The sequence below is a fragment of the Dendrobates tinctorius genome, unplaced genomic scaffold (assembly GCF_039654945.1).
Source record: "Dendrobates tinctorius isolate UK_male_01 unplaced genomic scaffold, ASM3965494v1 ptg000418l, whole genome shotgun sequence".
NCBI classification, from domain to species: domain Eukaryota; kingdom Metazoa; phylum Chordata; class Amphibia; order Anura; family Dendrobatidae; genus Dendrobates; species Dendrobates tinctorius.
In genome coordinates this window covers 635541-659861 of record NW_027362082.1, presented here as the reverse complement: position 1 = coordinate 659861, position 24321 = coordinate 635541, and the positions used below count along the sequence as shown (strand labels likewise).

Here is a 24321-nt window from a genome sequence, read left to right as displayed (position 1 = left end):
TCCCAGGGTCCGGCCACCCTTACCAATCTCAAACCCTGTGCCTTTTTCTCCAAGAAGTTCTCTTCAGCTGAGAAAAACTATGATGTAGGCAATAGAGAACTTCTTGCGGTCAAGCTGGCGTTTGAGGAATGGAGGCACTTTTTGGAAGGGGCAGCTCACCCTATCACGGTTGTCATGGATCACAAAAATTTGGCATACCTTGAATCTGCTAAGAGGCTTACTCCTAGACAGGCCCGTTGGTCACTTTTTTTTCACGATTTCAGTTCTCAATTACTTTTCGACCGGGGTCCAAAAATGTTAAAGCGGATGCCCTGTCCAGAAGTTTTGATCCAGTGTCTCCCCCTGAGCCGCCGTCCTCCATTCTTCCCCCAGGGGTGGTAGTGGCGGGGGTCTCAACTGAGTTGGAACAAGAAATCCTAAGGGCTCAAGCCCTAGCTCCGGCAACCAGGCCAAGCGATAAACTGTTTGTTCCAGATTCATTGCGGCCTAGACTTCTGCAGGAGTTTCATGATTCTAGGCTGAGTGCTCATCCAGGTATCAAGTCTTCATTAAGGTCCGATGTCAAGGAATTTGTTTCTGCTTGTGACATATGTGCCCGTTCCAAAAGCTCGCATAACCGACCGGCTGGGGAACTCATACCTTTACCGGTTCCTGATAGGCCATGGACTCATCTTTCCATGGATTTTATTACCGGCCTTCCACCTTCCAGGGGCAATACCGTGATCTGGGTGGTGGTGGATAGGTTTCCTAAACAGGCCCATTTCATTCCCTTGGCAGCATTACCTTCAGCAGAAACGTTGTCAAGATTGTTTGTGCAGCATGTGGTCCGATTGCATGGGGTACCCCTGAATGTTGTGTCTGACAGAGGTGTGCAGTTTGTGGCCAAATTTTGGAGGGCGTTCTGTATGAAATTGGGCATCTCACTCTCCTTCTCGTCAGCATATCACCCGGAGAGTAATGGTCAGACAGAACGCACCAATCAATCCCTGGAACAAATTCTCAGGTGTCTGACCTCCGCCAGACAGGAGGATTGGTGTGATGCGTTACCGTTGGCTGAATTCGCTTTTAACAACCGGGTGAGTCAGTCCACCAACATGTCCCCATTCCTGATTAACTATGGCTTTAATCCGCATTTTGGGGAGTTTTCTCGGGTGGATTCCGGTTGCCCAGGAGCAGAGGGGTCCGTTCAATGGTTAAAAAAACCTCTGGGCTGAAGTCCGGCGTAATATCTCTCGAGCCCAGGGGAGATACAAATATTTTGCGGACAAAAAGAGAGCCTCGGGAGACATGTTTCAGGTGGGAGAGAAGGTTTGGCTCTCCACGCGTAACATCAACTTAAAGGTACCATCAGTTAAGTTGGGACCAAAGTTCATTGGTCCGTACGAGATTATGGAGATAGTCAACCCTGTGGCATATAGGTTGCATCTCCCCGCCTCCTTAAAAATATCTAATGTGTTCCATAAGTCTCTGTTGAAACCAGCAGGATCTGTCAAAGAGAACTATGAGACTGTTGTTCCTCCAGTGCTGGTGGAGGGTCAATTGGAGTATGAGGTCGGACATATTGTGGACTCTCGGCGGGTGCGCCGCTCTTTGCAGTACCTGGTCCACTGGAAGGAAGGGATATGGACCAGAAGAGCGCTCATGGGTCCCTGCTCGCTCGGTACATGCAGATCGCCTGGTTCAGGCGTTCCATGCCAAGTACCCGGGGAAGCCTGGGGGTCCAGAGGCCCCCCGTTGAGAGGGGGGTACTGTCATGATCCCAGTGCAGGTTTTTGAGCTGCACACCGGGGGGTTAATGTCTGGAGCTCTGTGCAGGTTTTGACCTGCACACTTGGGGTTAATGATTGTGGCCTCTTTCTGGTTCTGGGAGAGCTTCATAAACCCCTGGGTAGCTTCAATCCCTGCCAGTTATACTTTTGCCTTTGGCCGAGTGTACTGACCCCCGTGTGCCTGTTTGTTGCTATAGCTTGTTTATATGGTTCTGTCCCGATTCTGTTTCCCATTGTGAGTTTGCCTGTTGATTTTGTACTGCGTTATTATCTGTGTATGACTCATTGCCTGTGACTTGACTACTCTCTGCTTGCCCCTCTTGTACCTTGAAACTATCTGTGTATGACTCATTGCCTGTGACCTGACTACTCTCTGCTCGCCCCTCTGGTACCTTGCAGCTATATCTGTGTGTGACTCATTGGCTACGTCCTGACTATTCTCACTGTCTATGCCCCTTGGTAACTTTGTCTCGCAGTTACTCTGCTAGGAATTGTCTTGCATCTCCTAGCTCTGTGGAGTTTAGGCCACGCCCCTAGCAGTCACGTGCTTCAGGTCCTGCGGGTGTGAAGTACACATCTACTCGGTTGCTGCCCGCTCCACAGGTATCTTTGAGCACTGTTCGCTTTACTCAGGACACGCGCACTGGCTCAGTGAGCAAGTTCAGTGCGGTGTCTCTGACAGAAAATTTTTGTGAAAAAAAAGTACTTTTTCATTTTTATGGATCAATTTGTGAAGCACCTGGGGGTTCAAAGTGCTCATATGCATCTAGATAAGTTCCTTGGGGGTCTAGTTTCCAAAATGGGGTCACTTGAGGGGGAGCTCCAATGTTTAGGTACACAGGGGCTCTCCAAACGCGACATGGCAACCGCTAAATATTCCAGCATATTTTCCATTCAAAAAGTCAAATAGCGCTCCTTCCCTTCCGAGCCCTGCCGTGCACCCAAACAGTGGTTTATGACCACATATGAGGTATCGGTTTACTCAGGAGAAATTGCTCAACAAATTTTGCGAACCATTTTATCCTGTTGCCCATGTGAAAATGAAAAAATTGATGCTAAAAGAACATTTTTGTTGGAAAAATTAAAGTGTCCATTTTTCCTTCCACGTTGCTTTAGTTCCTGTGAAGCACCTGAAGGGTTAATAATCTTCTTGAATGTAGTTTAGAGCACCTTGAGGGGTGCAGTTTTTAGAATGGTGTCACTTTTGGGTATTTTCTGCCATAGAAACCCCTCAAAGGGAAATCAGAGGGACAGGTGGTCGCTAAAAAAAATGGTTTTGTAAATTTTGTTGTAAAGATGAGAAATCACTGTCAACTTTTCCATGGTTCCAATTTCACATGGTTGAGCGCACTTGGGATCTGCCCCCAAGGCCCTGCCCATGCCCAATGTTTGGTCCGTAGACCGCGGCTAGGAGTTAGTCCCGCTTTTGTGCCCAGCAGTGATGGTGGATCTGCTGGGCTTCAGGGCGCTGGATGCTTAGGTTTCCTGTCTTTCAGATGTTCTAGGGCAACAGTGACAACAAGCAAATACTCGAGCAGCCCTGGATAATCCATGCCGGCAGGATGATAAGATCCGGCGGAAGATGGAGCCTATGAGAAGAGAAGTGAATATAATGTAAGTGATGGGACGCCATCGGACATGATACTACTGTGCGGTCACTGTGGCCGGACAGCAGAGGAATATTATCACACAGAGGTCAGGGGTCATTGTCAGCCATCATACATGTGATAATCCCATCACTGACAGATGACATCTGCTCCACATGAGTGATTCTCACTGACATCACACAGCATGGGGCTGATTCTCACACTTACCTCGTCTCTTTTTCCCCTTTTTTCCTTTTTCTGATTTTTCTTCTTTATTACTCAGATTTGTTGCAGATATTCTTTCTGTCTGAGCTGGAAAATCTGATCAGAAAGTAAAAAACAAAACCTCAGTAATGACATATCCTAATGGGATCTGCTTTGTCTCCTGTATATAGTAGGATTGTTCTAGTCCTGTCTCCTATAGTCCTGATAATCTGGTATTATATCATAATAGGGCAGAATAAGTCCTATATAATGTACATAATCCCATCTGAGGGGCATTAGATGTGTCACTGATATAGAGCAGTAAGCGTCCTGTGTGCCGCCATGTGGTGCATCACTGATGAGCGATATTCTACTATAGGAGACGATGTCTCCTTATGATGATGTAGGTTATTGGATCCCACAACGCATCTCACAGAATCCATGAAAAAGCTCCTGTGCAAAATTAGTGAAATAGAGATGCAGTATGGGCCCATGGGCAACATAAATAACAAAGGAGACCTACTACAGAAAAACCATGTGGAGATATTGGAGCCTTGAAGTCAACATTCACATTGTTTTTGCTGTAGACATGGACATACCTGATAGTGGGGACGAGGATGGTAAGATGGTAATAGCGTCGTCGTCTCCATCAGATACGGGGACAGATCCTTTCTGCCTGTTAGGAAGAAAAAAACTCATAAATCACAAGTAAACACATTATAAAAGGGGTTGTCTATAAGAACACCAACTATAAGGCCTAATGGGAGATATGACTGCCATAGTAGGGAAGGTCTTCTGCTCAACGCTACCTTCTACTAAGAATGTGTGGCATGTAATACTACATCTCTCCTACAGTGTCGGCAGCACGAAAAATGCTCAACCGGCGGCAGATATGGGCTGTTATCACCAATGGTTTCTGAAGCCAAATGCACAATGACCGCTAACCATGGGATGGTGGGTGCTGCATGTGATATTCTGGTATTTATGTCCTATATTTGGTGATGAGCTCCCAGTAATGACCCCATAATCTACTTACTTTTCTGAAACGTTTGTGTTGGATTTTGGTGCACACTCTGGAGGGGACTCGGGATCCTCCTCATCCTCTGAGTCCAGATGTTTCTTTATCTCAGAATGATCTACAAGACATAGGTAATGAAGTGTTATTAGAGGTTGTCAGTATAACGTAGTCACCATTTATACATGAAACATGGAAAACATAAAAACCATGTGGAGATATTTGAGCCTTGAAGTCAACATTCACATTGTTGGTGCTGTAGACATAGACATACCTGATAGATGGGACAAGGATGGCAAGAGAAAAGCAGAATCGTCACTATCAAATATGAGGACAGAATCTTTCTGCCTGTATGGAAGAAGAAAAACAAGTAAATCATAAGTAAACGCATTATAAAAGGGGTTGTCTCACTATAAGAACACCGACTATAAGGCCTAATAGGACATATGACTGCCATAGTGGGGAAGGTCTTCTGCTCAAAACTAATTTTTATAGAGCAGAGCAGAAAACAACTACCATGAATATCTGGCTTATTATATGACATCTCTCCTATAGTGTTGGGGGGCAGCACTAAAAATGCATAACCATCCACAATTATGGGCTGTTATCACCAGAAGTTACTAATGCCAAATGCACAATGACCGCTAACCAAGGGATGGTGGATGCTGCATGTGATATTATGGTATTTATGGCCTATATTTGGTGATGAGCTCCCAGTAATGACCCCATAATCTACTTACTTTTCTGAAACGTTTGTGCTGGATTTTGGTGCACACTCTGGAGGGGACTCGGGATCCTCCTCATCCTCTGAGTCCAGATGTTTCTTTATCTCAGAATGATCTACAAGACATAGGTAATGAAGTGTTATTAGAGGTTGTCAGTATAACATAGTCACCATTTATACATGAAACATGGAAAACATAAAAACCATGTATGGATATTTGAGCCTTGAAGTCAACATTCACATTGTTGGTGCTGTAGACATGGACATACCTGATAGATGGGACAAGGATGGCAAGCGAAAAGCAGAATCATCACTATCAAATATGAGGACAGATTCTTTCTGCCTGTATGGAATAAGAAAAACAAGTAAATCACAAGTAAACGCATTATAAAAGGGGTTGTCTCACTATAAGAACACCGACTATAAGGCCTAATAGGACATATGACTGCCATAGTGGGGAAGGTCTTCTGCTCAAAACTAACTTTTATGGAGTGGAGCAGAAAACAAGTACCAAGAATATCTGGCATATTATACGACATCTCTCCTACAGTGTTGGGGGCAGCACTAAAAATGCATAACCATCCACAATTATGGGCTGTTATCAGAAGAAGTTACTAAGACCAAATGCACAATGACCGCTAATCATGGGATGGTGGATGCTGCATGTGATATTATGGTATTTATATCCTATATTTGGTGATGAGCTCCCAGTAATGACCCCATAAGCTACTTACTTTTCTGAGACATTTGTGCTAGATTTTGGTGCACACTCTGGAGGGGACTCGGGATCCTCCTCATCCTCTGAGTCCAGATGTTTCTTCATCTCAGAATGATCTAGAAGACATAGGTAATGAAGTGTTATTAGAGGTTGTCAGTATAACATGGTCACCATTTATACATGAAACATGGAAAACTTAAGAGACCTATTACAGAAAAACCATGTGGAAATATTGGAGCCTTGAAGTCAACATTCCCATTGTAGGTGCTGTAGACATGGACATACCTGACAGTTGGAACAAGAATGGCAAGAAATAAATAGCGTTGTCGCTATCAGATAAGGGAACAGATTCTTTCTGCCTGTTTGGAAGAAGAAAAACATGTAAATCACAAGTAAACGCATTATAAAAGGGGTTGTCTCACTATAAGAACACCGACAATAAGGCCTAATAGGACATATGACTGCCATAGCGGGGAAGGTCTTCTGCTCAAAACTAACTTTTATCGAGTAGAGTGGAAAACAACTACCATGAATATCTGGCATATAATAATACATCTCTCCTTCAGAGTGGGCAGTTCTAAAAATGCATGACTGGCCTCGATCATAGGCTGTTATCACCAGCAATTACTAAGGCCAAAAGCACATTGACTGCTAACCATGGGATGGTGGATGTTGCATTTGATATTATGATATTTATGTCCCATATTTGGTGTGCACATAATCAGCCTAGAGATCCCAGTAATAGCCCCATAATCTACTCACATTTCTGAGATATTTGTGCTGGATTCTAGGGTACAATCTGGAGAAGACTTGGGATTCTCATTAATCTTCATTCTGTTAGCGGTGGTAAGGAGCTACATGCGGAAGCAATAAGATATGAAATAATTGTATGTCTACCTTCATAGGTCTTTTTATACATATTTTTGATTTATTAATCACATACTTACTTTAAAAAGCCTTTCAGAAGATGATGTAAAATTTTTAAAGTCAAGGCTCTCATTGTCCTCACTTGTGGCCTTCTCATCCTCTGAGACCAGATGTTTCTTCATATCCCAAAGGTCTGCAAGACATAGGTAATGAAGTGTTATTAGAGATTGTCAGTATAATAGAGTCACCATTTATTAATGGGAACCAATTGTCACAAAATAAGGAAGACGAGACAAACAGACACTTAGTCTAGATGATGGCTCCTTCTACTTACTGGTAAATAAGCTGGTGTCCACAAGCTGAGGAACGTACACTAGCTTTTGACTTAGAAGGGAATCAAAGTCTAAGTCAACAAGAAATGGATGACCCCTGATCTCAAAAGCTCCTCCTGGATAAAGGAAAACAAAAGTGATTCGGACATTGTCAGAGACAGCTTCATATCTGAACAGTTTATCTTAATTAGAACTAATTACACAACTGAGCAGACATGTAGGAAATAGAATGAAAATCTTAGTAGGGAGAACTATAAATGATGAAGCTGATAGAGAAGTAATGATCCTCATGGACATGAGTGATACGTCATCGGTGTAACAAGGGAATATTGATATTATTGTATCTGTTACCTGTCCCAAGTCTATCCACAGGATTTGCTCTGAGCAGCTGACTGATGAGGTCCTGCAGAAGGCTATCCACAGGATTTATACTGAGCAGCTGAGTGATGAGGTCCTGCAGCTGAGTGATGGGGTCCTGATCATCGGATAGAGTAGCTTGATAAGTATCCCAAATTATATCTCCTGTTATATAGAAAGTTACAGAAAATAAATCCTCTGTATTGGACTATAAGGTAAAGCAAAGGAAATAACTAAAGCCATGTAACCAGGCAAAGCAATGATGGGATTATTCTACTTACCACCGACAATATTTTTATTCAGCCCAGTTTGGAAATCCCCATCAAATGGTGTATAGCCATGGACAAATTCATATATTATGATGCCCATTGACCACCAGTCAATAGGTCTTCCGTAGCCTTTCTTCAGGATGACCTCAGGGGCTGTGTACCACGGGGTGCCGCACACCTGGAAACCAACAGAAGATAGAGATGAGAATCGATGAAACGATTATTATGACAAGTTCTTGACATAATAACAGAATTAGAGAAGATAAAATATCAGTGGAAAAGCTGTCTAAAAATGAAGAATGTGGGGAAGAGAAAATAGAGTTATGAGATTTGTACAGAACAAGCTAAGTTCCTGTGTGTAATGCTGACCTCCTCATCCTGGAACTCTCTGGAGATGTCCTCTGCTGATTGCTTGTAGATGTTGGTGTGTGGTATCATGACACCAACTTTTGAAAGTCCAAAGTCGCTAATTTTAATATGTCCAGCAGATGTTATCAGGAAGCTGTGAAAGAGAAGATGATTTTAGCTTTATTGTCCGTGAGATGATAAGGGATAACTTCCCCCCTTTGTTATACTACAGGTATGCACTTACTTCTCCGGCTTCAGGTCTCTGTGCACCACACCGTAACTATGCAGGTATTCCACACCAAGGACCGCTTCTGCAAAGTACAAGCGGGCCAACAAGACAGGGAAATGACCCATCATGTTTAGAAGGGTCCGACAGTCTCCACCTATAGAAGAAAGGAAATATGACCGGTGAGGGGTTTATACAGCAGAACACCATGATCTATAAAGAGAAGTGAGCAGAAACATTGGGGCAGGAGAATATAAGCACAGAATGTACAGAATATTAGTCTGAGGTCATGATGAAATTGTTGTCCAAGTAACTAATGACATAAAGTGATGTCACATCTCGTCTACAGCTGGAGATATTGACGTGCTCAGTGCGGACCGACAGGGAGATCCCACACATCAATGACTTTCCGGGCACCATGGTAAGAGATAACCTATAGTAAATGCTCTGTGGGGATGTAACCGTCCATGGGGATAAGTCTTAATGATGTGAGAGGTGATAAGATGTCAGCAGACATGGGCTGAATATAACACAAGGTGTGGGTCCTACCTCCTACATACTCCATGACCATACAAAGGTCAGATCTCGTAGGGAAAGAGCAGAGCATGGAGGCCACAAAGGGACAATCTGCGAATGTTAGGATGTCCCGCTCCAGAAAGGCCATGTCCACTCTAATAGGAGTTTTCAGGCTCCTCTTGGTCACTTTCTTCATGGCAAAGGTCTGTTGTGATTCTTTGTGGCGCACTAGGTAGACGGCCCTGAAGAGAAGGAGAATCCATGGTTTATAATAAAGCCTTATTAACAGTCTATATACACAAGTCATTCCATGATCTTTTATACTAATGTTTAATACCAGCTAGAAATCCACATCTAGAACCCATGAAATAACACTCCATAGATGATGGGAGGTCTGCACCACGCCACGTCTGCCCTCACCAGGTCACATTGTAGATGAGAGAATCTACCGAAATTCATCTTGGGCAGATTCCCTATAACCCACCAATAGATAGGATTCAGTAAAAATAAAAATTGGATAAAATTGAAAATGCTCCAATAGTCGTAAGAAGTTGGTTTCTGGCTTTCTCCACAGCCCGTGGCAGAATAAATGGAGGGGCAGGAAGAGGTTAAAATTTAATTAAACACATTAGACCCACTTGTCCTCGTCCCTGCCCATCCATCATTGCAGTGCTCCGTCCTCTGTGCCGGTCTTTGGCTGTTCTTCCTCCTGCTGCTGGGGCCGGTGATCAGACTCACATGGTTATGGTGGAGGGTGGGGGTGCAGATGTCATTACCGTCAGTATCGTGTCACCCCTCACGTGACCGTGTGCAACCAATTACTCTTATCAGCTCCATAATGGGGCCCCAAAAAACCTAAGATTGATGCGGAGGACAGGGAAACTGGTGTAGGCGGAAGCAGAAGAGCAGAGGAGGTCTAGGACCGGGGAGTGTCGTCTATTATATCATCCCTTTCCTTACAGACTGATTGGTTACAGAACAGTTCGCTCAGCTGTATATAACTGAGCTGAATAGTGACCTGGAGATGTGGACTCCAATCGTTTCCCTATGACAACACTGACTGGCAGAGCACAGAGGCCGAAGCATTGTCATAGGGAACCCTGAGAAATGGGGATTATGGGAATAGAAATCTCACCCAAAACCTCCTCTGCCGATCAGTTTAGATGTTTCATAGTCGCGCATACGCGGTTCTCCTGCCGGGATCAATGATTTCATCAAGTCCTAAAAAAGAATAAGAAATAATACTAAGATCTAGAAGCTGCAGGAAAACATCTCAGGATGAATCTGTCAGCAGCATAAACCTGGTGACAGATTCCATTTACTATAAATACTATTCTCTAACACCATAGAGTCATCTACGCTTAGAACAGAGCCGTCCCATGGTTATATGGGGATAATACTGGATGGGTCACTCACACCCCATGATCTGGTGATACACAGACACCCCCTATGGCTCTATAATACTTACACCGGCAGATTCTTGGATCTCCGGGATCCCACAGATTCCACTGTTGGGATTCGCCAGCGCTGATGGTACTAAAATAGTGATAAAGTGATGAAGAAATAAAATATATTAGTCGATATCAATCCTACATACATAATACTGCAACATAAGGGAGAAATAACAAGACGTCTGTAAACGGGAATAATACGGACGTATGGTGCATCCATAGATTAATGTAAGGTAAGTGGTGGCGGACCCCCAATCATCACATGAATGAGGACCCCCACCCTCGCTGCACACTCCTATATGTAACATGTGCTGACAGGTTCCATTACATGGAGTAGAGAGTGATCTGCCATTATTCCCTGTTGTGTAATATCTGTATATAATAGGGGAACATCCTACACCGTCATCCCACCACTCCTATATGTAATATGTGCTGACAGGTTCCATTACATGGAGTAGAGAGTGATCTGCCATTATTCCCTGTTGTGTAATATCTGTATATAATAGGGGAACATCCTACACCGTCATCCCACCACTCCTATATGTAACATGTGCTGACAGGTCCATTACATGGAGTAGGGAGTGATCTGCCATTATTCCCTCCTGTGTAATATCTGGATATAATAGGGGAACGTCCTACACCGTCATCCCACCACTCCTATATGTAATATGTGCTGACAGGTTCCATTACATGGAGTAGAGAGTGATCTGCCATTATTCCCTGCTGTGTAATATCTGTATATAATAGGGGAACGTCCTACACCGTCATCCCACCACTCCTATATGTAATATGTGCTGACAGGTTCCATTACATGGAGTAGGGAGTGATCTGTCATTATTCCCTGCTGTGTAATATCTGTATATAATAGGGGAACGTCCTACACCGTCATCCCACCACTCCTATATGTAATATGTGCTGACAGGTTCCATTACATGGAGTAGAGAGTGATCTGCCATTATTCCCTGCTGTGTAATATCTGGATATAATAGGGGAACGTCCTACACCGTCATCCCACCACTCCTATATGTAATATGTGCTGACAGGTTCCATTACATGGAGTAGAGAGTGATCTGCCATTATTCCCTGCTGTGTAATATCTGGATATAATAGGGGAACGTCCTACACCGTCATCCCACCACTCCTATATGTAATATGTGCTGACAGGTTCCATTACATGGAGTAGAGAGTGATCTGCCATTATTCCCTGCTGTGTAATATCTGTATATAATAGGGGAACGTCCTACACCGTCATCCCACCACTCCTATATGTAACATGTGCTGACAGGTCCCATTCCATGGAGTAGAGAGTGATCTGCCATTATTCCCTGCTGTGTAATATCTGGATATAATAGGGGAACGTCCTACACCGTCATCCCACCACTCCTATATGTAATATGTGCTGACAGGTTCCATTACATGGAGTAGAGAGTGATCTGCCATTATTCCCTGCTGTGTAATATCTGGATATAATAGGGGAACGTCCTACACCGTCATCCCACCACTCCTATATGTAATATGTGCTGACAGGTCCATTACATGGAGTAGAGAGTGATCTGCCATTATTCCCTGCTGTGTAATATCTGGATATAATAGGGGGAACGTCCTACACCGTCATCCCACCACTCCTATATGTAACATGTGCTGACAGGTCCCATTCCATGGAGTAGAGAGTGATCTGCCATTATTCCCTGCTGTGTAATATCTGGATATAATAGGGGAACGTCCTACACCGTCATCCCACCACTCCTATATGTAATATGTGCTGACAGGTTCCATTACATGGAGTAGAGAGTGATCTGCCATTATTCCCTGCTGTGTAATATCTGGATATAATAGGGGAACGTCCTACACCGTCATCCCACCACTCCTATATGTAATATGTGCTGACAGGTCCATTACATGGAGTAGAGAGTGATCTGCCATTATTCCCTGCTGTGTAATATCTGGATATAATAGGGGGAACGTCCTACACCATCATCCCACCACTCCTATACGTAACATGTGCTGACAGGTCCCATTACATGGAGTAGAGAGTGATCTGCCATTATTCCCTGCTGTGTAATATCTGGATATAATAGGGGAACGTCCTACACCGTCATCCCACCACTCCTATATGTAATATGTGCTGACAGGTTCCATTACATGGAGTAGAGAGTGATCTGCCATTATTCCCTGCTGTGTAATATCTGGATATAATAGGGGAACGTCCTACACCGTCATCCCACCACTCCTATATGTAATATGTGCGGACAGGTCCCATTACATGGAGTAGAGAGTGATCTGCCATTATTCCCTGCTGTGTAATATCTGGATATAATAGGGGGAACGTCCTACACCATCATCCCACCACTCCTATATGTAACATGTGCTGACAGGTCCCATTACATGGAGTAGAGAGTGATCTGCCATTATTCCCTGCTGTGTAATATCTGGATATAATAGGGGAACGTCCTACACCGTCATCCCACCACTCCTATATGTAATATGTGCTGACAGGTTCCATTACATGGAGTAGAGAGTGATCTGCCATTATTCCCTGCTGTGTAATATCTGGATATAATAGGGGAACGTCCTACACCGTCATCCCACCACTCCTATATGTAATATGTGCTGACAGGTCCATTACATGGAGTAGAGAGTGATCTGCCATTATTCCCTGCTGTGTAATATCTGGATATAATAGGGGGAACGTCCTACACCATCATCCCACCACTCCTATATGTAACATGTGCTGACAGGTCCCATTACATGGAGTAGAGAGTGATCTACCATTATTCCCTGCTGTGTAATATCTGTATATAATAGGGGAACGTCCTACACCGTCATCCCACCACTCCTATATGTAACATGTGCTGACAGGTCCTATTCCATGGAGTAGAGAGTGATCTGCCATTATTCCCTGCTGTGTAATATCTGGATATAATAGGGGAACGTCCTACACCGTCATCCCACCACTCCTATATGTAATATGTGCTGACAGGTTCCATTACATGTAGTAGAGAGTGATCTGCCATTATTCCCTGCTGTGTAATATCTGGATATAATAGGGGAACGTCCTACACCGTCATCCCACCACTCCTATATGTAATATGTGCTGACAGGTCCATTACATGGAGTAGAGAGTGATCTGCCATTATTCCCTGCCGTGTAATATCTGGATATAATAGGGGGAACGTCCTACACCATCATCCCACCACTCCTATATGTAACATGTGCTGACAGGTCCCATTACATGGAGTAGAGAGTGATCTACCATTATTCCCTGCTGTGTAATATCTGTATATAATAGGGGAATGTCCTACACCGTCATCCCACCACTCCTATATATAACATGTGCTGACAGGTCCCATTCCATGGAGTAGAGAGTGATCTGCCATTATTCCCTGCTGTGTAATATCTGGAGATTCATTGTAGGAGGTTATGTGATCGGTTCACCTGTGATCAGATCGCTGCTCAGCTCCGGCTGACTCCTATTAGAGTCAGGGGTTTCCTGGGTCACAGTCGCCCCATATTCGTCGTCGCCTTCTGGTGTTTCCTGATAGATATAATACAGTTAATTAATATGTGGAAGATTTCACTAAATCACCAAATACATGAATCAGGAAGGAGTAAACCAACATTTACTGATGCACCAACTGTAACTCTACAAATCACGCGCCATCATGAGAACTTTTCTTAGAAACGTCTCTCACTTATGTGGATTATGTGACACCAGATCTTCTGATATCTGATTGGTGATCTGGAGAAGATCAGAAAACAAGGACGTGTGATAGAGAAGATGATGGCTCCTTACCGGGCGTTCCGGCGAGCAGGCCGGACCTTCTAATACACGCAGGACTTCTTCGGCCAGTTCCTTAACAAAAGCCAAATCTCCATATTGAGATCTATTTTCAGCCTATAAAGAAGAAAAGACACAAAAAGAAAAATTCAGAGATAAGAAAGGAAACAATGGAGGCGGCCATTGTATGTGTCCTCTGCTCCTCTCTGCAGATACAACGACTCCATATCTAGGGACTCGTTGTGTTTTATATGGAAGGAAAGAAGAGGCTTCTCTCCCACCATTATTATCTATGACTATGGAGAAGATTTGTGCCGAGTGTCCGCCACTTACCTGCTGTAGTAATGTTCTGATGTTGTGACGTAAATCCGTCAGATACTCTGATGTTAGTTTATCTTCATTGTTTTTGGTCAGGCAGTCATTGACTAGCTCCACCACCAGCCGGTGAGTGAAGCAGAGGACGCCATCGGGTGGTAGAAGCTCAGTGTTAGGGAGATTGTTGGTAAGAGTCTCCAACAGAGCATCTACCTGAAAATCGCTCAGACATAATCCAGACATAGTGAAAAATTGCAAACGCTCTCAGTCACTATAGAACCATAAATGGCACCGGTGACCCTGTGAACATTCTATAAGTAGGGACTGAGCTGTGATGTCACAATGGCCAAGAATCACCAGTGATGTCATAATGGGCTAGCATCACCAGTGATGTCATAATGGGCTAGCATCACCAGTGATGTCATAATGGGCTAGCATCACCAGTGATATCATAATGGGCTAGCATCACCAGTGATGTCATAATGGGCTAGCATCACCAGTGATGTCACAATGGGCTAGCATCACCAGTGATGTCACAATGGGCTAGCATCACCAGTGATGTCATAATGGGCTAGCATCGCCAGTGATGTCACAATGGGCTAGCATCACTCTGTCACTCTGATGGTCCGTATGGCATGTGACTGTTTTCTGGCTCTGTCTGGTTTTTTCCCGTGCTGAATACAAGTATTTGCTGTGCTTTTACATGCATTTTTTAATTCACTTGAATAAGTAAAATTTGCTGCAAAACTCCTGAAACACTTGACAAACCACTGATTTAAAAAAACGCTGAGATTTCAGAATCCTTGTTTTCTAGGTCAGTACTATAAAATGAGTCTACATATTAGTCCATAAGAAATTGACCAGGTCACACTCCGTACATTAGATTCCTAAACAAGAGCCCCGATCATGGAAAAAAGGAGAGTCTCTATACAGGAGCCTCTCACATCATTAGATCATCAAAAGGGAATTGATTTCAGTTCTTCAATACAAAAAGTGAGAGTCACCTATTCTATAGAGTCATTACACACAGACATCTCCATCTGTGATACTCACACTGACAGACTCATGGATCTCCGGGGGCTACGATTTTCCATTATCAGGATTTGCCAGCACATTTGTTCCTAAAATCTGAATAAAAAAATCTGAATAAATATAATATATTAGATTGTACCAATCCTAAATATGTAATGCAATGATATCATTAGGAAATGACAAATCTCCATGTTACACTGGGCAACACATTTTTTCCAAAGTTTTGCTTCCTTGAAAATGTGACGTGATTATAATAAACCCATTAGAGCCCAGCAGAAATATAATTTCAGATCGTCTGCATCACTTTACTGAACTTGAAAGGATTCAAAGGCGGGCTACTAAAATGATAAATGGGGTTGGTTCACTACAATACCCAGAAAGGTTATCAAAATTAGGTCTATTTACTCTAGAAAAGAGAAGACTTAGGGGAGACCTAATATATATGTGCAAGTATATCAGAGGGCAATACAGAGATCTCTCCAATGAACTGTTTGTACCAAGGACTGTGACAAGAACAAGGGGGCATTCTCTTCGTTTGGAGGAAAGACAATTTCTGCACCAGCATAGAAGAGGGTTCTTCACAGTAAGAGCAGTGAGGCTCTGGAATTCTCTTCCTGAGGAAGTGGTGATGGCCAACTCACTGAATGAATTTAAGAAAGGAATGGAGGCTTTTTTTGTGAGTAACAGTATAGAAGGTTACGAATAACAGAATATTATAGGTAGATGGTTGACCCAGCTTAGGGGAAGGAATTTTTTTCCCTATGGAGAAAATTGGCTTCTACTCTGTGAGTTTTTTGCCTTCCCCTGGATCAACAATGCAGAACAGCTGCACTAAAAATAGGCTGAACTAGATGGACATAAGGTCTTCCTTCAGCCTTCAAAACTATGTTACTATGTTACTTAGAAACGTTGTGAAACATGAGATGACGTTTTACGGATTATGAAGCATTAGGTCATTTGTAGTCACCGTCTGGTGCGTCCCGTACTAGTGTCCGGCAATAGTCAGCCAGCATTGATGGAGTCCAGGACACTTGATAACGCTTTTTCATAGTAGCAATATCTTTGGGAAACCATTCGCCATGGTCATTACTAATGGCACCAAGATTTACAGGGAAGAATTCCAAATGTGAATGCAAGAAATGAATGTTCAATGACATGTTGCACTTCATCGCTTTGTAAGCTTCCAGAAGGTTGATGACAGTTTGATGTAATTTGGGGTTGGGTTGTTGCGAAAAAAATTCTGGGAATCATCCTTGAATGATTTCCAAGCAATTTTCTCATTCCCCGCCAGCAGCTCCTTGAATTGCTTGTCATTCATGATGTGTCAGATTTGTGGACCAACAAAAATGCCTTCCTTAATCTCAGCGTCGGTTATTCTTGGGAACATTTGAATATTGAATTATTGATTAGTATTGGTATTGGACGGTGAACATTACCATTGTGTAACAAGACAGCCTGGAGTCTTTACACTGATGAGTCAATTAGGAGACACCACTGTCTTAACTCATGCGAGCAATCCAAAGCTGCAAACAACCCACCAATGTCGGTGCAAAAGCTCAGGTTGTCAACCAGTTCTAAAAACTGTGTTATGACATCTTAGCGGCTTCGAAAGACAGAAACTTTTGTAGCGGGTGACAGCAAATGCCATCCTTGAAGTCTTGAAGCCAGTAACTGCATTTGGTTTTGGCAAACATAAGTTCTGGAACAAGTCATTAAGTTCTGGCTGTGATATAAGATGAGGCTCACCAGACATACATGGCTCAATGTCTGAATCAGCATTGTTCCCCATCGCTGACCCATGGACAGCAACATCTTCATTGGATGCCTCCACTAGGCTCCTTGTCTCTAGAGGCTTTGCTACTGGACGAGGGTCATCATGTGGCACTGGTCTCATAACTGAAGGCAGATTAGGATATTCCATGGACTTCTTGTTCTTTTGTAGGAAAACCTGGGACATTGGTTAGACAGATGTAACAGTCACGTGATCCTTCTGTTCCTGGCACTGACTTATGAGAACCTCTCATCCAACCTGTAAGATCAACAGATGTGAGGAGCCCAGGATTTGTCTTGATCAAGCTCATAGGCTTTCATGATGAGAGCTGTCATGGTGCATCTTTGAGGCTTCAACATGTAAGAGGAAATCCCCTGTGATGTCACATAACCTCACCGTATCATATGAATGATGCCGTCAGCAATGTTTCTAGTCTCACTGCACATCAGGCATGCGCATTAACCTGTTACCATGTTTATTGTGGGCTAATGAAAGGGCAGGAATACAGTCACCAAATACTGCTTTACATAGCAGCCAATAAGACCTATATTGCATAAATAAGAATGATTAAATATGAATTCTGAAGCGGAACCTGTATAAAGTGCTATGTGCAAGTTAAAGTGACAGTGTACCTATTTATCAATTCAATAAAAACATGAAAAAGGAACTAGATGAGAGATAAACCCGATAATGTCTAGATATAATAAGTAAATGTGAATTAATAGCTGCCCCTAAAAGTGCTAATCAGTAGTGACAGAGTTCCGTTTCAATCCTAATGCACTGAGTCTACAAGTGGAAAACATTTTTTATTATTATGATCAAATATAGTGACTAATAAGATCATAATGTGCGGGTAAAGGGAACGCTACCCCACAACAAGCAAATGCTTCATAGTTCATTCCCACATTTGAAAAGTAAGTCCAAGAAGAAAATTGTATTGCAAATACCAACTATAGATTGTCATCTCGGTAGCACAAGGTTGTGGATGGAGGATCCTATCCACCAAAAGGATCATTTTCTGATGCGATCATTGATATAATGATGCCATATATGATGTAATATATCACCAAGGGATTCAGGAATCATCAGGGGTTAGAAACAAATAACATTTAATGGAAATAAACACACAAATTAAAATCTAAATAAGAGACAACATATTTAGAAATATGGGACAAAACTCAAATGTTCATTTAAACCTGATGGTGTCATGGTATCAAGGACTAAATCAATATCGTCTTTGAAGACAATGGAGTCTACGAGACAAGGGTGAGAGGGTGATGAAGGCTAAATTTATGTATAGCCGAAACGCGTTGTATGTCTAACAATAAACTGGATATTCCTTGAAATATTCGGAGTAATTAATGAATCAGCTGGAAGCGCTCCTTGACAAACTGGAAATCCTTTTCTGCATGGTTTCAAGGACTGCAATCCACCTAAATTCCCTATGAAGCACTGTAATCCACCTACATTCTCTTTGATGAACTGTGATTCACTTACATTCCCTATGAAGGACTGTAATCCACCTACATTCCCTTTGAAGGACTGTAATCCACCTACATTCCCTATGAAGGACTGTAATCCACCTATATTCCATATGAAGGACTGTAATTCACCTACGTACCCTATGAAGGACTGTAGTCCACCTACATTACCTTTGATGGACTGTGATTCACTTACATTCCCTTTGAAGGACTGTAATCCACCTACATTCCCTATGAAGGACTGTAATCCACCTATATTCTCTATGAAGGACTGTAATCCACCTATATTCCATATGAAGGACTGTAATCCACCTACGTACCCTATGAAGGACTGTAGTCCACCTACATTACCTTTGAATGACTGTATTCCACCTACATTCCTTTGGCAGGACTGTAACTCGCCTACATTGCATTCCCTTTGAAGGACTCTAATCCACCTACATTCCCTTTGAAGGACTGTAATCCACCTACATTCCCTCTGAAGGACTGTAATCCACCTACGTTCCCTTTGAAGGACTGTATTCCACCTACGTTCTGTTGGAAGGACTGTAATCCACCTGCAGTACATTCCCTTTAAAGGACTGTAATCCATGTACATTACCTTGGAAGGACTGTAATCTACCTACAGTACATTTCCTTTGAAGGACTGTAATCCATCTACATTCCCTTTGAAGGACTGCAATCCACCTACATTCTATTTGAAGGACTGAAATCCACCTACATTCCCTATGAAGGACTTTGAAGGACTGTAATCCATCCACAATCCTTTTGAAGAAACGTAATCCACCTACATTCCCTTTGAAGGACTGTAATCCACCTATATTCCCTTTGAAGGAATGTAAACCACCTATATTCCCTTTGAAGGACTGTAATCCACCTACATTCCCTTTAATGGACTGTAAACCACCTACATTCCCTTTGAAGGTCTGTAATCCACCTACATTCCCTTTGAAGGACTGTAATCCACCTACATTCCCTTTGAAGGACTGTAATGCACCTATATTCCCTTTGAAGGACTGCAATCCACCTACATTCCCTTTGAAGGACTGAAATCCACCTACATTCCCTATGAAGGACTGTAAACCACCTATATTCCCTTTGAAGGACTGTAATCCACCTACATTCCCTTTGAAGGACTGTAATCCACCTATATTCCCTTTGAAGGACTGTAAACCACCTATATTCCCTTTGAAGGACTGTAATCCACCTACATTCCCTTTGAAGGACAGTAATCCACCTACATTCCCATTGAAGGACTGAAATCCATCTACATTCCCTATGAAGGACTGTAATCCACCTACGTTCCCTTTGAAGGACTGTAATCCACCTATATTCCCTTTGAAGGACAGTAATCCACCTATATTCCCTTTGAAGGACAGTAATCCACCTACATTCCCTTTGAAGGACTGAAATCCACCTACATTCCCTATGAAGGACTGTAATCCACCTACGTTCCCTATGAAGGACTGTAATCCACCTACATTCCCTATGAAGGACTTTGAAGGACTGTAATCCACCTACATTCCCTTTGTATGACTGTAATCCACCTACATTCCCTTTAAAGGACTGTAATCCACCTACGTTCTTTTTGAAGGACTATAATCCCCCTGCATTCCCTTTGAAGCAATGGGATGAAATTGAATGGGAGGAGACACAGATTAGATATTAGAAAAAACTTTTTGACAGTTAGAGTGATCAATGAGTGGAACAGACTGCCACGAGAGGTGGTGAGTTCTCTTTCAATAAAAGTCTTCAAACCGAGGCTGGACAGACATCTGTCTGGGATGATTTAGCGAATCCTGCTTTGAGCAGGGGGTTGGACCAGATGGCCCAGGAGATCCCTTCCAACTCTACGATTCTATGATTCTTTGATAGCCTGTAATCCACCTACATTCCCTATGATGGACTGTAATCCACCTATATTCCCTTTGAAGGACTGAAATCCACCTACATTCCCTATGAAGGACTGTAATCCACCTACATTCCCTTTGAAGGACTGAAATCCACCTATATTCCCTTTGAAGGACTGAAATACACCTACATTCCCTATGAAGGACTTTGAAGGACTGTAATCCATCCACAATCCTTTTGAAGGACTGTAATCCACCTACATTCCCTTTGAAGGACTGTAATCCACCTACATTGCCTTTGTAAGACTGTAATCCACCTACATTCCCTTTAAAGGACTGTAATCCACCTACATTCCCTTTGAAGCAATGGGATGAAACTGAATGGGAGGAGACACAGATTAGATATAAAAAACTTTTTGACAGTTAGAGTGATCAATGAGTGGAACAGACTGCCACGAGAGGTGGTGAGTTCTCCTTCAATAGAAGTCTTCAAACAGAGGCTGGACAGACATCTGTCTGGGATGATTTAGCGAATCCTGCTTTGAGCAGGGGGTTGGACCAGATGGCTCAGGAAATCCCTTCCAACTCTACGATTCTATGAAAGACTGTAATCCACCTACGTTCCCTTTGAAGGACTGTAAGCCACCTACATTCCCTTTGAAGGACTGTAATCCCCCTACATTCCCTTTGAAGGTCTGTAATCCCCCTACATTTCCTTTGAAGGACTGTAATCCACCTACATTCCCTTTGCGCCAACTGGTGACTGATATCTCCACCCCTTATTCTGGTATAAACTCTGTCAATACCCTTGACCTTCATTGTACATTTATGGTACAATTTGAAGTGCATGAGGATTGTTTAGAGTACCTGTATCCTCGGCATTTTGCGTGGACATGATGTCCCTCACATGTTCTCGAGTCCTGACACGCAGTTCGTGAGATGTGAATCCAATATAGACCATCTTACATGATATACTACGTGCGTTGTGTGACATGTGATATAATCTTTTATCTGTAACCCCTTCTCATGTACAGCACTGTGGAATCAATGGTGCTATATAAATAATAATAATATTAATATTTTGTACTCTCTAAGGCCATCTGATGGTGTAAAGGATGAGGCTCGCAGTACGTTCTTACAGGCGTCGCAGTCACAGCAAGGGTTACCTCCACATTTTTTTCTCCCCGCCTTAAAAAGTTCATGGGATTTCGGCACACAATGGATATTAACTAGAAAATCTTTCAGGGTTTTATTTCTTCTAGCTGTCATCAGGGCTGCCATCAGGGCATTACTGCCCTGACTGGCGTATGGGGCCCGGTGGGCAGAGGGTGCCCACATCGGGCCCCGTCTCATCTGTTCACCGGGCCTTACCGGCAGGCTAAACCAGGCCCGCACGTCAATAGTTCACAGTCGCCAGCCAATTGGAGTCTGGCAGCTGACGTCAGCCGCAGCGTGCATGGTGAGTGCCTGCTTCAGCTGCGTGGAGGGGGCTTTGCCGCAGGAGTGCGGGCAGGTAAGAAGGACTTTTTATTTTTTAATTGAAAGCGGCAATCTGGGGGGGCCCAGGGCAGACTGTGAGACACGGGGGCAGAATGTGAGACATGGGGGCAGAATGCAAGACATGGGGGCAGAATGTGAGACACGGGGGAAGAATGCAAGACATGGGGGCAGAATGCAAGACATGGAAGCAGAATGGACATGGGGCAGAATGTGAGACATGGGGGCAGAATGCAAGACATGGGGCAGAATGTGAGACATGGGGGCAGAATGCAAGACATGGGGCAGAGTGTGAGACATGGGGCAGAATGCGAGATACAGGGGCAGAATGGACATGGGGCAGAATGTGAGACGCGGGACAGAATTCGAGACAAGAGGGCAGTATGTGAGACATGGGGGCAGAATGCAAGACATGGGGGCAGAATGGACACGGGGCAGAATGTGAGACATGGGGGCAGATTATGACAGTGAGACACAGGAGGGGGGCAGAATGGATACGGGGCAGAATGTGACATTGAGACAAAGGAGGGGCAGAATGGACATGGGGAAGAATGTGACAGTGAGACACAGGAGGGGGCAGAATGTGAGACATGGGGGCAGAATGTGAGACATGGGGGCAGAATGTGACAGTGAGACACAGGAGGGGGCAGAATGTGACAGTGAGACAAAGGAGGCAGAATGGACGCGGGGGAAGAATGTGACTGTGAGACACAGGATGGGGCAGAATGGATACGGGGCAGAATGTGACAGTGAGACAAAGTAGGGGGCAGAATGTGAGGCACAGGGGCAGAATGTGACAGTAAGACACAGGAGGGGGCAGAATGTGACTGAGACACAGGAGGGGGCAGAATGGACATGGGGCAGAATGTGACAGTGAGACACAGGAGGGGGCAGAATATGAGGCACAGGGGCAGAATGTGACAGTAAGACACAGGAGGGGGTAGAATGTGACAGTGAGACACAGGAGGGGGCAGAATGGACAAGGGGGCAGAATGTGACAGTGAGACACAGGAGGGGGCAGAATGTGAGGCATGAGGCAGAATGTGACATTGAGACACAGGAATCCAGAAGAATCCAGGATATCTATAAGCTGAAAGATAGTGAGGAAACACTTAGCTAACCTAAATGAATTCAAGTCTCCAGGTCCAGATGAATTACACCCCAGAGTACTGAAGGGGATAGCAGAAGAAATTTTTGAACCCCTCTCCATAATCTTTGAAAATTCTTGGAGAACAGGAGAAGTGCCAGAAGACTGGAGAAGAGCAAATGTTGCTCCTATCTTCAAAAAGGGGAAGAAGGTGGACCCAGGCAACTATAGGCCAGTGAGTCTGACTTCTATACCAGGAAAGATCTTTGAACAAATTATTAAACATGTATGTCAGTACCTGGATAAGAATGTGGTGATTAAACAGAGTCAGCATGGGTTTGTAACTAATAAGTCATGTCAGACTAACTTAATTTCCTTCTATGACGGAATCACTGATTGGGTGGATCAAGGAAATGCTGTAGATATAGTATATCTTGACTTCAGCAAAGCATTTGACAAAGTCTCTCATACAATCCTTATTGAAAAAATGACTAGGTATGGAATGGACAAGGCAACTGTTAGGTGGATTCATAACTGGCTTAGTGATCGGACCCAAAGAGTGGTCGTAAATGGCTGCACATCCAGTTGGAAGAATGTCTCAAGTGGGGTACCACAGGGCTCTGTCCTGGGCCCTGTATTGTTCAACATCTTTATCAACCATTTAGATGAAGGAATTGAGGGTAAACTGATTAAATTTGCTGATGACACAAAGCTAGGAGGGATAGCTAACACTAGAGAAGAGAGAGGATTCAAAAAGATATAAATAAACTGGAGAAGTGGGCAGCAACTAACAGAATGGTTTTTAACAGGGAGAAGTGCAAAGTACTACATCTGGGCAATAAAAATGAAAAAAGCATATACAGAATGGGAGGAATAGCGCTAAGTGACAGCACATGTGAAAAAGACTTGGGTATACTAATAGATCACAGACTGAATATGAGTCAACAGTGTGATGCAGCAGCAAAAAAGGCAAATGCAATTCTAGGATGTATTAACAGAAGCATACAGTCTAGATCACGTGAAGTCATTATTTCCCTCTACTCCTCTTTGGTCAGACCTCATCTGGAATATTGTGTCCAGTTTTGGGCACCACATTTTAAAAAAAGACATCAACAAACTGGAGCAAGT

At 43.4% G+C, this 24321-nt stretch overlaps 1 protein-coding gene and 1 long non-coding RNA gene across 2 annotated transcripts in view; both read right to left on the bottom strand.

Moving 5' to 3' along the window:
* Window positions 1–2773: 2773 nt before the first annotated feature.
* On the bottom strand, window positions 2774–4716 carry LOC141076495 (uncharacterized). Its single transcript, XR_012227505.1, has 4 exons — window positions 4596–4716; window positions 4159–4235; window positions 3584–3676; window positions 2774–3358 (listed from the first exon to the last, which is right to left on the bottom strand). It is a non-coding gene; the product is annotated as an uncharacterized lncRNA (long non-coding RNA).
* Window positions 4717–4895: 179 nt separating this feature from the next.
* The window catches only part of LOC141076490 (microtubule-associated serine/threonine-protein kinase 3-like), a 60163-nt gene continuing 40737 nt past the window's right edge, over window positions 4896–24321 (bottom strand). Inside the window, exons 2-17 of the mRNA XM_073563975.1 lie at window positions 15529–15603; window positions 14176–14277; window positions 13818–13917; window positions 10400–10467; window positions 10067–10152; window positions 8965–9173; window positions 8434–8572; window positions 8211–8343; window positions 7854–8019; window positions 7567–7737; window positions 7218–7331; window positions 6964–7076; window positions 6779–6870; window positions 6302–6375; window positions 5568–5641; window positions 4896–4922 (exon numbers count right to left, since the gene is read on the bottom strand). Of these exons, the coding sequence (XP_073420076.1) occupies window positions 4896–4922; window positions 5568–5641; window positions 6302–6375; window positions 6779–6870; window positions 6964–7076; window positions 7218–7331; window positions 7567–7737; window positions 7854–8019; window positions 8211–8343; window positions 8434–8572; window positions 8965–9173; window positions 10067–10146 (1392 nt within the window). The 5' untranslated portion in view covers window positions 10147–10152; window positions 10400–10467; window positions 13818–13917; window positions 14176–14277; window positions 15529–15603. The remainder of the gene's footprint in view (window positions 4923–5567; window positions 5642–6301; window positions 6376–6778; window positions 6871–6963; window positions 7077–7217; window positions 7332–7566; window positions 7738–7853; window positions 8020–8210; window positions 8344–8433; window positions 8573–8964; window positions 9174–10066; window positions 10153–10399; window positions 10468–13817; window positions 13918–14175; window positions 14278–15528; window positions 15604–24321) is intronic.